At 41.9% G+C, this 13,306-nt stretch overlaps 2 protein-coding genes across 5 annotated transcripts; both read left to right on the top strand.

Moving 5' to 3' along the window:
- The first annotated feature begins 820 nt into the window (after positions 1-820).
- LOC104934590 (GTPase IMAP family member 8) lies at positions 821-4,826 on the top strand. The gene is made up of 6 exons (XM_010750283.3): positions 821-963; positions 1,469-2,191; positions 2,322-3,035; positions 3,134-3,255; positions 3,346-4,021; positions 4,110-4,826. Exons 1-6 carry the CDS (start codon positions 900-902, stop codon positions 4,334-4,336), a joined length of 2,526 nt encoding a protein of 841 aa, XP_010748585.3. The 5' UTR covers positions 821-899; the 3' UTR covers positions 4,337-4,826.
- Positions 4,827-6,129: 1,303 nt separating this feature from the next.
- LOC104934592 (far upstream element-binding protein 2) lies at positions 6,130-11,733 on the top strand. Of its 4 annotated transcripts, none has more exons than XM_010750285.3 (18): positions 6,132-6,388; positions 6,854-6,959; positions 7,069-7,128; positions 7,392-7,428; positions 7,548-7,600; positions 7,745-7,816; positions 7,913-7,970; positions 8,289-8,460; positions 8,639-8,737; positions 8,820-8,918; positions 9,016-9,118; positions 9,435-9,556; positions 9,679-9,972; positions 10,286-10,401; positions 10,509-10,597; positions 10,962-11,168; positions 11,294-11,481; positions 11,593-11,733. In XM_010750285.3, exons 1-18 carry the CDS (start codon positions 6,278-6,280, stop codon positions 11,599-11,601), a joined length of 1,995 nt encoding a protein of 664 aa, XP_010748587.1. In that variant the 5' UTR covers positions 6,132-6,277; the 3' UTR covers positions 11,602-11,733. The 4 variants fall into 4 exon arrangements, with proteins under 4 accessions (XP_010748588.1, XP_019120584.1, XP_010748587.1 ...); XM_010750284.3 differs by having other exon boundaries at positions 8,274-8,460; XM_010750286.3 differs by lacking the exons at positions 11,294-11,481; positions 11,593-11,733 and having other exon boundaries at positions 6,130-6,388; positions 8,274-8,460; positions 10,884-11,097.
- Positions 11,734-13,306: the final 1,573 nt, after the last annotated feature.

The following is a 13,306-nucleotide window of genomic DNA, read 5'->3' as shown; positions in this document are numbered from 1 at the left end:
TACGACATGATCAGGTGACCATACTGTATGAAATATTGCAAAGGAAAGTGACCATAATATAAATAATATTACAAAAGTAAGTGACCATTGTATAAATAATAACTGCAAGGTATAAATGAAATAAAGTAGAAAAAAAATTGCAATGGGACATGAGGAAGGAGACTACAACATGATCAGGTTGTGCAGGTGTTGGTGCTGCATTTTATTTAACTGTTATTTATACCTGTGTATATAATGTTAAAATGGATATCTTATAAGTGTACGTTTTTTTCTTGGGATTTTACTATCTATCTATTTACAAATCAATTATATCAATCAATTATTATAGTTTACAGGTTTAAATGTTTCCTTCTTTCCATTTTTGATAATATAATGATAGAACATCATTTGGCAATGTGCTTGAGACTAGTAACTATATTTGTGGGTGATTTATCTATCAATTGTTTAGTCTATTAAATGTCATAGTGAAAAATATCCAACATCCGTATGATGAGGACAAGTCGTTACAGAAAATGGGTAATTTTAGACCTGCATAACTATCATATATGAAAGTACATTCAAAACAGACCTCACAATTGCTCAGTCAATCTATAGTAAGCCAGTAATTTCTGTATTTTATTGTCATTTATTTCTGTCAAATGAGACATTACAACAACAGTTCAGTAGTTCCACATCCTCTCTATCTATATACCATTTCTTTCTCCATAACATTTTTTTCCACCAAAACTGTAATAAGAGGAAGAGCAACTTTTGTAGCACGTGATACAAAAGTTGCTCTTCCTGTTTTTTACAGTTTTCACTCCAGACGTACTTTCCCATGTCCAAACTGTGTATCAGGTGACTCCAGATTGCTGCTTATTTTTAGTCTGTTTATTTCTTATTATCAGTAGAGTTACCCAATGGAGGAAGAAAAGTCGGTATCAATGGAAACAATGGTCAATGTACATGCTGTTTCAACCTCTGGTAAGTTTACTCCTGTTCAAAAACGTTTGCCAGTAATGCTGTCCTGGAACATTTAGTGGTAGTTGCTTAGGCAGAACACTGTGGTGATCATAAAGTGTTTATTTCATGTCTTTTGCATTAAATTATGCTTACTGATGTTTAGCTGAAGCCAATTTATAGCCTCTGTCCTTGCTTAGGCTTTTAAACTCATGTTAAAACAACTAAACAAAATTATTTAATCTTATTTCATCTGATCTGAATTCAAATATACAGGATAAAATGTTCTACTTAACAGTATTTTTATGTTGCTGTAAGCTTGTGGAAAAGGTTATCAGGTCACTGGTTTGAGAGGCTTAAAATTTGCATTTAAGAGTTAATCTCAGCAGCATTTCATGACAAATTTATAGACTTAGACTTATTAGTGATGAAATTATTGATCCACCCTTTCCATAGACAGATCAATCAAGAAAGAACCCTTTTCTCGTTTTTTATATAGCACTTATGTTAGGAATATTCTCTTTTACAGGACAAAGTCAACACTCTCCAGAGCTGAGGATTGTGTTGATAGGTGGGAGAGAATTGCACGGTAATCCCAGTAATAAGAGTGCAACTGGCAACATCATACTGGGTAAAACTGTTTTTGACACCAGCAGAAGAACAGCTCAGAGTGTTGTGAGGCAGGAAGAGGTACACGGCAGACAAGTCACTGTGGTCGATACTCCGGGCTGGTGGTGGCATTATCCACGGGAAAACACCCCAGAGCTGGATCAGATAGAAATCAGAAACAGTGTCCACCTGTGTCCCCCAGGGCCTCACGCCTTTCTTCTAGTCATTCCTGTTGGTATAGTGTTTCCTCGGATATTCAAAACAGCGCTAAAGGAGCACCTGGAACTTTTCAATGAAAGAGTGTTTTGTCGCACCATTGTGCTGTTTACTACAGATGCTCCGTGTAGTAATAAACATTTAAAAGATGAAATCAGAATGTGGCCAGAACTACAGTGGCTTCTTCGACAATGTGGAAACCAAAAGCATGTTCTCGATATCAGCAAGAAGCAGGATAGCACTCAAGTCATAAACCTTTTCAAGAAAATAGAGGCCATGTTTGCAGAAAACGCCTCTAGTCACTATTCTATAGATAGTGCTCGTGGGAATGTTCTCAGAGAGAAGATCGAAGCGATTGCTGAAGGAGCATTGAGGAGGGTTGCTGCTGTGCAGGCCAAGAGAAGGAGACTAAGAGCACTGATTGAAGGTGAGTCAGCCTTTTGTTACATTAATCAAACCTTGAGAGTGTTCCTAAACAACTTGTTAGCTGACCTTGGAATATCATTATGATGTAAATAACTACAAGGCTGAATATCTTTTGGTCCCACTTACTGTAGGTGGCAAAACCCCTCCAACACATTTGAGAATAGTGATGGTTGGGGCACAGTGGTCAGCTAAAAGCTCGGCAGGCAATACCATCCTGAGAAAAAAAGCATTTGCAGTTCATCAAGGAAGAACAACAGAGTACTGTGAAATAAGCCACGGCATGGTGGCAGGCAGGCAGCTCACGGTGGTAGATTCTCCCGGCTGGTTCTACAACCAAACCTTAAAGGACACCAGTGGGATGGACAAACTTGAAATAGTGAACAGCGTGCATCTGTGCCCTCCAGGACCTCATGCAGTGCTCCTGGTGGTCAGCCTGACATCCGCATTCAACGCATCATACCAGAGAGCAGTCCAGGAGCACATGAGTCTATTCTCTGATAAAGTCTGGAAACACACGCTCGTTCTGTTCACTAAAGCTGACTGGCTGGGAGTGAAGACTGTGGAAGAGCGCATAGAGAGTGAGGAAGGCCTGCAGTGGCTCGTGGAGAAGTGTGGAAACATGTATCATGTCCTGGGCCACACAAACCACGATGGTGAGGCACAGGTAACAGAGCTCCTTGAGAAGATTGAAGAAATGTGGGCAGGAAACGAAGATCCACATTATGAAGTCGACCCGACCCGTGCCGAGCTGATAGAGGCAAGGAAACAGTCTGGAGCCATGTTGGCTAAAAAGATGAGGCAGAGCACTCAAAGACAAGCAAATATACTGAGAGAGTTGTTTAGAGGTAATCAGATAATCCATTTTAATATTGCTATGATTCATTTGGTAATTATTTATATTTTATGATGAAAACTTGATGACTTGAAAATCTTTTTTTTGCAGGGGAGAGGCAGCAAATCACTGACTTCAGGGTCGTACTTGTCGGCAAAAAAAAGTCAGGAAAGAGTATGGTAGGAAACAAGATCTTATTTGAAGAGCTATTTGACACAGCTTGGATGAAAAAGGTAACCCAACATACTGGCCAAATAATATTTCAGGAAGAGTCTGATATGGTTGCTATATTTTAGTTTTTTTGTTTTGTTACTTCTGTGTAGGAGTTCCAGGATCAGAAAATAAACAAGATGTGTATGAAACACCAAGGAAATGTTGCTGGAGTACATATCTCAGTTGTTGAGGCACCAGGCTGGTTGACGGACACAGTGACACCCGACTGGGCCAAGGGTGAAGTTCTGCGCAGTGTCTCCATGTGTGCTCCAGGCCCTCATGTCTTCCTCTTGGTTATTCCCATTTCCAAAGCCTTTACAGAGAAAGATCGCAAAGCACTGGTTGACCTCTTGATGCCATTCGGTGAGAGAGTTTGGAGACACTGCATGGTGCTGTTCACCTGGAAAGACTGGCTCAATGAAAGATCCATCGAGGAGCACATCACCGCGGAAGGCCATGACCTGAGGTGGCTTGTGGAGAAGTGTGGGAACAGATACCATGCTATGAAATGCAATCGTTTTTATGATAGTCAACCAACCATAGAGCTGTTCCAGAAAATCATTGACATGATAACACAAAACAAGGGCCACTACGTCACCACAGAAGACAAAGATCAGAAGCCAGCCCTGCCAGCAAAACATCCCATTCTGACCGAAGAGGAGTGGAACAGGAGGGAGCAGGAGCTGATAGACCGGATGTTGAAAGCTGTCGCACGAGAACCTGAGGAAGTGGCTGTATCACCTGTGAAGATGACATCTAGCATTGACGGAGCCTTCATTCCAAGCAGTGAGTTTAAACTTTATTAATAGTTGATTTAAGATGTTACATATGTGCATTGCTGTTATGAATTACACCTTTCAACTTCTGTTTTCAGTGAGTGGAGATGCTCCCTCCGAAGTTGGTGCATTTTGTTTTCAAAGAGCACGTGCCAAGGTTTCTGAATGGCTGAGCCAGAAATTTGGAAACTCCGATGTCACCTCCGGGATTGGCATGAGTGCTGCGGACAGTTATGTGGAAAGGTTGGATGAAAGCTCTCTGACAGAAGTCGACACAAGTCGTTTTTTCACAGAAAAGGGCAAAAAGCGCAGGTACTCTTTTTAAGCAGGACAGATGTAGATAGAATGACAAAGTGTACATACAAAGAAGCAACTGCTTTCCATACAGTGTCTAAACAGCTAATCTGTTCACAGGCATAAATACTGTTTATGTTTTGTTTAAGTGAAATAATAAACTATTATAAGCCAGTCAGTGAAATAGGTCACAGGAATTATGTGTTTGGCTGCTTATTGTCATAAAAACCTGAACTGAAAACAACAGAGCAGGATCAGTTCACTTAAACAATGAACTCAGCAAAGAAAGTATGTCTTGAACATAATAGCCTACTGGGAATGCCAATGAAATGTAAATGTAAACTGACTCTATTCATAAGTAGCAGGTGTGACAGTGTTGGCTTTGACTACTTCAACTAAATGTAACTGATAAACTGAAAGAAAAAGCCAGTTGTTTTTTGTTTGTACTGAATTGAACTGAAGAAGTGGACATTGTTATGGGTTTTCTGTTGTGTAAATATATTTTTTGACGAAACGAAAAAGTGGTATTTTGGTTTGTTCACATTTTGGTTTAAAGTTGTATGTATTGTGTTTTGAATTTATGCACCCTTTGTGTGGTTTTCATGAGAGGTAACTAGTTTTTAAATTGTCAGGCTGGCACCCCAAAAACTAAAACATTAAATAAAATAGTTGCCCCTAAACACCGTCACAATGTCTTTTTTAATTAATATATAATAAATATAAACTGAGCGTGGGTACGGTGTCATTTCATCATAAAGATCTCTCACAGTTAAGTTTACTTACTGTAGTCCACTATAGACTCGTCAAATATGGACCACGTGAACACAAAGAAGATGATAACACACTTTCAGATTTGTTCAGCATTTATTCTGTTTGAGGAAACACAAAAAGGCCAGTTTCACTATTTTGTTTTTCTGGATGGAAAAGCGATATGAAATGATGTAATGAATCTTAAACACACAAAGGAAATTTGTCTTGGTGAAGTAAATATAAGAATTTAAAGAAGATTTAACTAAACAACATAAATATATGTACAATATGTTTTTAGAATGATAAGAGCCTTTATATATCCATACAATGATAGACCAGGTATAGATATATAAAAATAAAATTAAACCTGTGCTGCTCAAAACTTTAGATCTCTGCACATTACATTAACGTAGAATCTACTGACTGTCAGACTTCACCTTTTATTTAACATCCTCTGCACAATATCTGCATGCTGTGAACTCATTTCACACATTTCTGCACAAACTGTAATGAATGAATGAAAAGAGACGTACAGTTTGTGCAGAAATGTCTTTGAGTTCACAGCATGTGGATATTTTAATTGTGCAAAGGATGTTAAATAAATAAAAGGTAAAGAGTCTGAGACAGTCAGTAGATTCTACGTTAATGTAATGTGCAGAGAGCTAAAGTTTTGAGCAGCACATGTATAATTTTATTTTTATATATCTATACCTGGTCTATCATTGTATGGATGTGAAAATATATATATATATATATAAACTCAGTTAAATCAACATTTGCTTGCTTATATGAATAAATTAAAGGTTTTACAAATTAGAGAATGGATTTTAAACACAGAATCAGAATCAGATTTTTTGGCCAGGTGTGTGTACACACACAGGACTTTGACTCTCAGGTGTACACACAGGTATAAAAGACAGGTAGGCACAAAAACATGAAAACAACTATATACACATAGTCAATAAGATGTCACTTAATCTAATTTAATTCAATAGTTATGAATTGTAAAATTTTCCCATTGGTCTAAATTATTTTCATAGGTTACAGTCAGTAACACAAACGCGTCGCGGATGAACCTTGCCGGCCGCCGTCGTGTCTCCGTCAGTTTCTTCTTGACTTTCCTCCTTTCACTCCTGCGCAGCTCCGAGCCGCCTGCTTTTTTTTTGCAGCTCCCTTTTCCCTTCCCCCCCTTTCCTCGCTTCCTCGTCTTCTGGCCCAACAAATGTCGGAGTACAACGCGGTGCCGCCACCCGGATCCGGGCCCGCTCTCGGTAACGGAGCGGGAGGCATCAAGAAAGATGCGTTTGCAGACGCGGTGCAGCGGGCCCGACAGGTGAGTACTGTGTGTGTGTGTGTGTGTGTGTGTGTGTGTGTGTGTGTGTTTAGCCCGTGGGCTAACATTGTTGACACACATGACATTCACATGCACGCTCGAGTTAACAGCTGATCACGTGCAGTTTACCTAGATACGTCATGGTTAAAGTACTGTGTGTGTGTGTGTGTGTGTGTGTGTGTGTTTGTGTGTGTGTGTGCACCCCAACAAACACACTGATGTTAGACATAAACCAGATTGATTACTTTATTAACCCCAATGCAATGTTGCAGTAGTTGGGTAAGATAGAATAAAGCTGAAAATAAGGTGAATACAGTCTAAAGATAGGACTGTGATGTTTACTTCACTGTTGTATTTTCATGTGCTGTACATTAGTACAAGTGCATGCATGTGTGTTAGTGCGGTGTGAGAGTGTTTTTCATAACTCAAATTGCCATGCTGAATTTTTTACACTCCTTGTTCCAGATTGCAGCTAAGATCGGGGGCGATGCCGGACCTCCTCCTCCTCTGAACAACACTGCATCAGATGGCTTTCCGTTCACTGCACAGAAACGACAGCTGGAGGATGCAGGTACGCTGAGATGCTCAGATTGTTACCTCAATATGCACGTCACTTTTGTGAAGTGAATAAATGTATAATATATATATAAATATATATATATAATTTCTTCGTCTGACAGATGAACCTGAGAGCAAGAAGCTGGCTGCACAGAGCGACTTGGATTCAGCCAAAGCTTTGTGTGAGTTCATGCTGCTATTCTATGCTCTGTTTACTTTTTTTTTTTTTTTTTTGCTTTGTGACGTTAATAATTAACAATTGACAATATTTAATATAGACTTCCCAGTTGTACAGCGTTCCTGTTTCAGCAGTTTGTCCCTTTTACCCTTGTATGTCCACGCTTCCCCTTCTCTGTCCGTGTCTCACAGTCCGTCAGTAATCCAAAACCTCTATCCTTGCTCTAATTTCTCGCTCTCTTTCTTTTCTGTTGACGTCCCGTCTCAGCTATTGGTGCACAGCTGGCTGCTCTTGCACAACAAAGGTGAGATCTCTGTGTATTTTGTGTGTTATGTAGAGAAGTGTGGGGCCTTTTTGTATGTGTCTTGATTTGTTTCCTCTTTTTTTTCCCTCTTTGTCGTTCTTATTTGCTGACGGTGTCAGGCCCGCCTCCACCACAGAGGAGTACAGTGTACCAGACAGCATGGTGGGACTCAGTGAGTGCAGCCCAACACTGTTTTTAGTATATAGTGAAGCCGCTCTTGTTTCTGTTACATAAGACACAAATAGATGCCACTATTGTGAGTGTTAGCCGCCAACAACATGCACTTTGCTCTCTCTCTCTCTGTCTCTGTCCTCAGTTATTGGCCGTGGAGGTGAACAGATCAATAAGATTCAACAGGAGTCAGGTTGCAAGGTTCAGATAGCTCCAGGTACTGTCTACAGTTATAAAATAACCACATATTTTTATAGTTTACAAGTTTATTTTCCCTTTGGTAGTTACATATGCACTGTGTGTCTGTGTCTAGACAGTGGAGGTCTTCCAGAGAGGAGCGTCTCTCTCACAGGCTCCCTTGAATCCATACAGTAAGTTTCAGACTTTATGCAATTAGACTGATTGTCCTTTTTTATGTGGAAGTGTGTGAAATAGGTTGTCCTGTGTACTTCAGAAACGAGGGCAGCTCTAGAAATCCAGTAAAACAGTGTGTGTTTAGCGTCATCGATACTCTTTGTTTTAACCCACATATTCCTTCAAGCCTCTAACTGAAATGGGTTATCTCTAATTGCTCGACTTCATATAATGTGATTATAATATTAGGCCCTTGTCAGATGCCGTTATATCAGCTTAATGGCGTGTTTTTGTTAAATGGATGTGGAGTAACTGGTCAGCTCTTCCCCGGCTAGGAAAGCCAAGATGCTGTTGGATGAGATAGTGTCACGAGGAAGGGGCACACCCCCTTCTTCTTATCACGAGTCCACAAATGGGCAGAACGGCACAGTGCATGAGATGATGATCCCAGCTGGCAAGGCTGGTCTTGTCATTGGCAAGGGTGGAGAGACCATCAAACAGCTACAGGTACACTGCATGATTATTGAATGTTTTAGAAACTGAAATTATCTTGACCATGTGTGCTCGGAGATAGGAAAGATAGTTCTACAAAATGCAACTTTAAAAACTTTAGTTATATGTATGAAAAAGTTTCATAAGTAGATATGTTATGTGGGCATATGTTTAATTGTGTGCTATATTCCAGGAGCGTGCAGGGGTGAAGATGATCCTGATCCAGGATGCCTCTCAGGGACCCAACGTCGACAAGCCTCTGCGCATTATCGGCGATCCCTACAAAGTGCAGGTACATTTACGAAATGACCTCACCGAGTTCGAGGTCAGCGTGTGGTGCTTATGTACTAAAACCACATTGTTTTCCTTTTCAGCAAGCCCAGGAGATGGTGCAGGAGATCCTGAGGGAGAGAGACCACGGCGGCTTTAGTGAAAGGAACGACTTTGGATCCCGTATGGGAGGAGGCATGGATGTGAGTTTATGTGTGTGTGTGTCAGCGAGAATAGAAGTTGGATTAGTTGTCTTTGAACCGAAACCAAGTTTAGAAAAAATCTTTTTTCCTCCCTCAGATCCCGGTACCACGACACTCAGTCGGAGTGGTCATTGGGCGCAATGGAGAGATGATCAAGAAAATCCAAAATGATGCCGGAGTTAGGATACAGTTCAAACAAGGTAGGTGCATGTGTACAGTACATCAGGGTTCTGAATGTATGTGAATGCCTTTTCACATAAGTGTGTGTGTATATCAGGTGTCATCTTGCAAAATCTAGTGTTTACAAAGCCAACAGTGGGATGAGAAGAGCAGCAGAACATGATGACTTTTTCTGTGCGTTGAACTGACTGACATACACCTGGCTTGTGTTACGTCTTGAGTGACAGAGTCGGGTGTTGATTCTCATCACTGCAACTGACACCTTCCTTATTATTAATGTGATTCAATGTCAAATTGAATAGAATTGCCTCATGCGGATTCAAATCTTTTACACAGATGACGGGACTGGTCCAGATAAGATCGCACACATCAGCGGTCCTCCTGACCGCTGCGAGCACGCTGCCCAGATAATAAATGACCTGCTGCAGAGCATCAGGGTCAGGGAGGAGGGACAGGGGGTATGGATCATTCTTTCTTGTACACTATAACTCGAGCAGTGAGAACATGTCATTCAATATAAGCAGGAACACACACAGTGTTATGCTGTAGTAATGAGGCTTTCTGTCTCCTTCATGCACAGGGTCCCCCGGGTCCTCCGGGCATGCCTGCTGGCAACAGGGGCCGAGGTGGAGGACAAGGCGGTTGGGGCCCCCCTGGAGGGGAAATGACCTTCTCTATTCCTGCTCACAAGTGTGGACTAGTGATTGGCCGGGGAGGAGAGAACGTCAAATCCATTAACCAGCAGACGGGGGCCTTTGTGGAAATCTCTCGACAGCCGCCCCCGAATGGAGACCCCAACTTCAAGCTGTTTATCATTCGGGGCTCACCGCAGCAGATCGACCACGCCAAGCAGCTCATTGAAGAGAAGATTGAAGTACTTATCATCCTGGTTTCTAGTTGCATGCAGAAAAAGAAATTGAAATGCAGAAGCTGGACTTGTGACCACAAAACAAAGATCGCATCTGCAGTTGACATTTTCATGTCCTTTGCTGTGGTTTCTTATTTGTGCTAAGAAGAAGAGGGTGAAATTACACGCCACTAAGTCTTACAAACGTGTACATTTAGAGCTGTAAGGATAAATTAGAGCAGAAAATGAATTGGCAACTAGTATTTAAAATGTGAAAGGTGATGCTTTCCTTTATTCTTGCTGTATATTCATTTAATGGGTGATTTATGTCGTGTTCTAGGGTCCTCTGTGTCCTGTGGGCCCGGGGCCAGGTGGACCAGGTCCTGCTGGCCCGATGGGTCCCTACAACCCCAACCCGTACAACCCTGGACCACCCGGAGCGCCTGGACCACCACAGTAAGTACCTATAACTAATGTGCATCTGTTTGGTTTTACAGTAGCATTTGTGTCATTGGGTAATTTCAGGTTTTTAATGATATCGAAACCTTTTCGTTCCTCCTCAGCGGTGGTCCTCCAGGTCCTCACCAGTACACTCCTCAGGGCTGGAGCAACACCTACCAGCAGTGGCAGCCCCAGGCACCCCATGACCCCAGTGAGTCACCTTTGACTTCACTGGCGCTTCTGGTTATATTCAAGGATCACTTTTGCTTTTGCTCATTTTAGCATGCTGGCTCTCTTTTTAAACACACTAAGTACTTTCATCCCAGACTAAAGGTTTTACTGTATCCCAGTCATTTCAGATGAGTAATGACATTTTTTTTTTCTAAATCTGGGAAGGTCAACAGGAGTACTGATGGAAATGTTGTGATGAGATGCACATGTTGTTACCTTAAGCAGCTCTGGCTAACCCTGTCTCTGTTTCCCCCCTGGTCTCCAAGCCCGGTCTCCAGGCCAGTAGCAGGGGCTCACCCTCACCCTATGAGGACCTCACCCCCTCCACCCTGCGTCTTTTCTAGGCAAGGCAGCAGCCAATGACCCCAACGCAGCCTGGGCGGCCTACTACGCTCAGTACTACCAGCAGCCGTCGGGGGCTGTGCCAGCCCAGTACCCCGCTAACCCAGCTGGAGGTGCCCAAACTTCAGGGGACCAGTCCCAGCCTGCACAGACGCCAGGAGCCCAGCCAGACTACACCAAGGCCTGGGAGGAGTACTACAAGAAGATGGGTGAGAGAACACTTAAATCAATGGAAAAGTCAATCACTTGATAGACTCGATCTGTTAATCTACTAACTGGTTCAGTATTCCTCATCTTTAAGCCGGGTCATGTCCCGTTTGTCTGTCACCTCCAGCCCAGGCAGGTGGTTCTGTCCCTGGGACAGCAGCCGCAGCACCAGGAGCAGCAGGGGGAGCAGCATCTACAACAGGGGGCCAACCAGACTACAGTGCAGCCTGGGCGGAGTACTACAGGCAGCAGGCTGCATACTACGGACAGTCAGGACAGGCCCCCGGCCAGCCAGCCACTCCACAGCAAGGACAGGTTGGTAGAGAGATTTCCATTTCATGTATCCGGATGTAATGCATGTTCTCATTTCTGTTAGGAGGTTTTCACATAAAGGATGTCGCTTCCTTGCAACCATTTGTGTTTTAGACGCAGTGAGAGTTCATGGCAGAACATCTCTGATGCCGGAGAGACTCGGAGAGACTTGATGGGAAGAAGAAGAAGAAGAAGGCGACCTTGAACTTAAGGCCAGAATTTAGCCTGCTAAGATCTTTTTTTTTTTTTTTTCCTCTCGTGAAGGGGAAACAAAATCTTTCCTCACTAGCCAACAACACCTGGATATTTTTTTGAATAAAAATGTGAACTGAACAAACGTTCTAGTGCTTTGCTGCTGAGGGGAGGGAGAAGACTGATCATCCCGTCGTGACAGGTGCACAGCTTCTCAACGCCTCCACATACATTTATATACGACGCTACGAACATGGAAGCCTTGAAGCTCGTACTTCAATGCGGTGGAGACTGAGTTGCCAATAAATCTCTATCTCATCTTTTAACTTCTTAAGACTTCAAAGTCTCTTAATTTTTAAAGCACTTAGCTTCATACCCCTGTGTTATATTTACTGGATTGAACAGAGCCATTAGGACTATAATCAGATCATGTATCTCGTACCGGTAACACGTCAGAAGTCCTTTTTTTTAATCACATTTGATTTGCTCAGTGTTTTGAATTTTTTCTTTTTAAATTAAATTGTCACATTTCCCACATTTCTTGCATGGTGTTTCAACCTCTGTACATTCAGATTGTTTGTTTTTTTCTTTTGCTTATGAATGTGTTCACTTACAGTGTTTCGTACAAGTGAGCCAGTCTTACAAACGGAAGTCTGCGGTATTGATTCACGCATGTGGGATTCCTAACAGGTGTTGAAAGCGGCTAGAGGTAGATGATAAAACATTTAAAAGTAATGATGTGAAAAGTATTCAGGATGCAAAGTTGTTTGAAAAAGGAGGTGGAAATCTGGTCAGTGTTCAAAGGTTTGTGACAGGCGCTCTGACATGGGACATCCTGGTGTCCTTTTGGATTTATGCGCCTTACACCAGTGTTTGTTTTTAGCCTTGGATAGAAGTGGCTTTAAATAAACAGCCCTGCCATAAATACCTATATATGCATTATGATGCCATGATTTAAGACTTTTCTCACGTTTTTTTTGTCATACCCATCTGCTGCCCGAGTACCTCTTTCGCCTCTGGAGTTTTCACCTGAGAGCTTCTGTTTTCGGGCTCGAAACACACCGGCTTACTGTGGATGCCAAAATAACGACAAAAAGATGCCTTTAAAAAAAATAAAAAATTGGCCCGCTTGGTGTGAACGATCCCAGTTATCTTGTGTTTAGAAAACTCAAAAGTGACCGTCAGACCTTTTTAAAATCAGTAGTCGTCATTCACCTCGAGTCAACTGTATCAATGTCACTTTAAAGTGTAGTAACGTAAATGTGGAGGTTCTGTCCTTCTCACTCTCTGTGTCCCTTCATACAGCTGAAGGTTCTTCTACAATGAGAACAAACTATCCGTTTGATCCATGCTGTGATTTTGTTTCATCTCGAGTTCGCATGTAATCGCTTTTTACTTCATATACCTTTTGGTTTTTATGGATGATCTTTTACCTTCCTACAGCCATTGTTTGTGTGAATTAAATTTAGTCTTCCAATGTGTCCCACTTTAAGATATATGTACATATATTCAGCAATATAAGGCTGTTGGTTTTGACTTACAGAGATGTATCAGGTATGATTCTTGTATTCTGAACGGCAGCTGTGAGCCTGCCTTTGGCAGCAGTGTTGATATTGTTAATAAGATGACCACCAGC

This window comes from Larimichthys crocea, chromosome XII (assembly GCF_000972845.2).
Source record: "Larimichthys crocea isolate SSNF chromosome XII, L_crocea_2.0, whole genome shotgun sequence".
Classification (NCBI taxonomy): domain Eukaryota; kingdom Metazoa; phylum Chordata; class Actinopteri; family Sciaenidae; genus Larimichthys; species Larimichthys crocea.
Note: the sequence above shows the minus strand (reverse complement) of the source record. Positions and strands in the feature narration are given on the sequence as shown.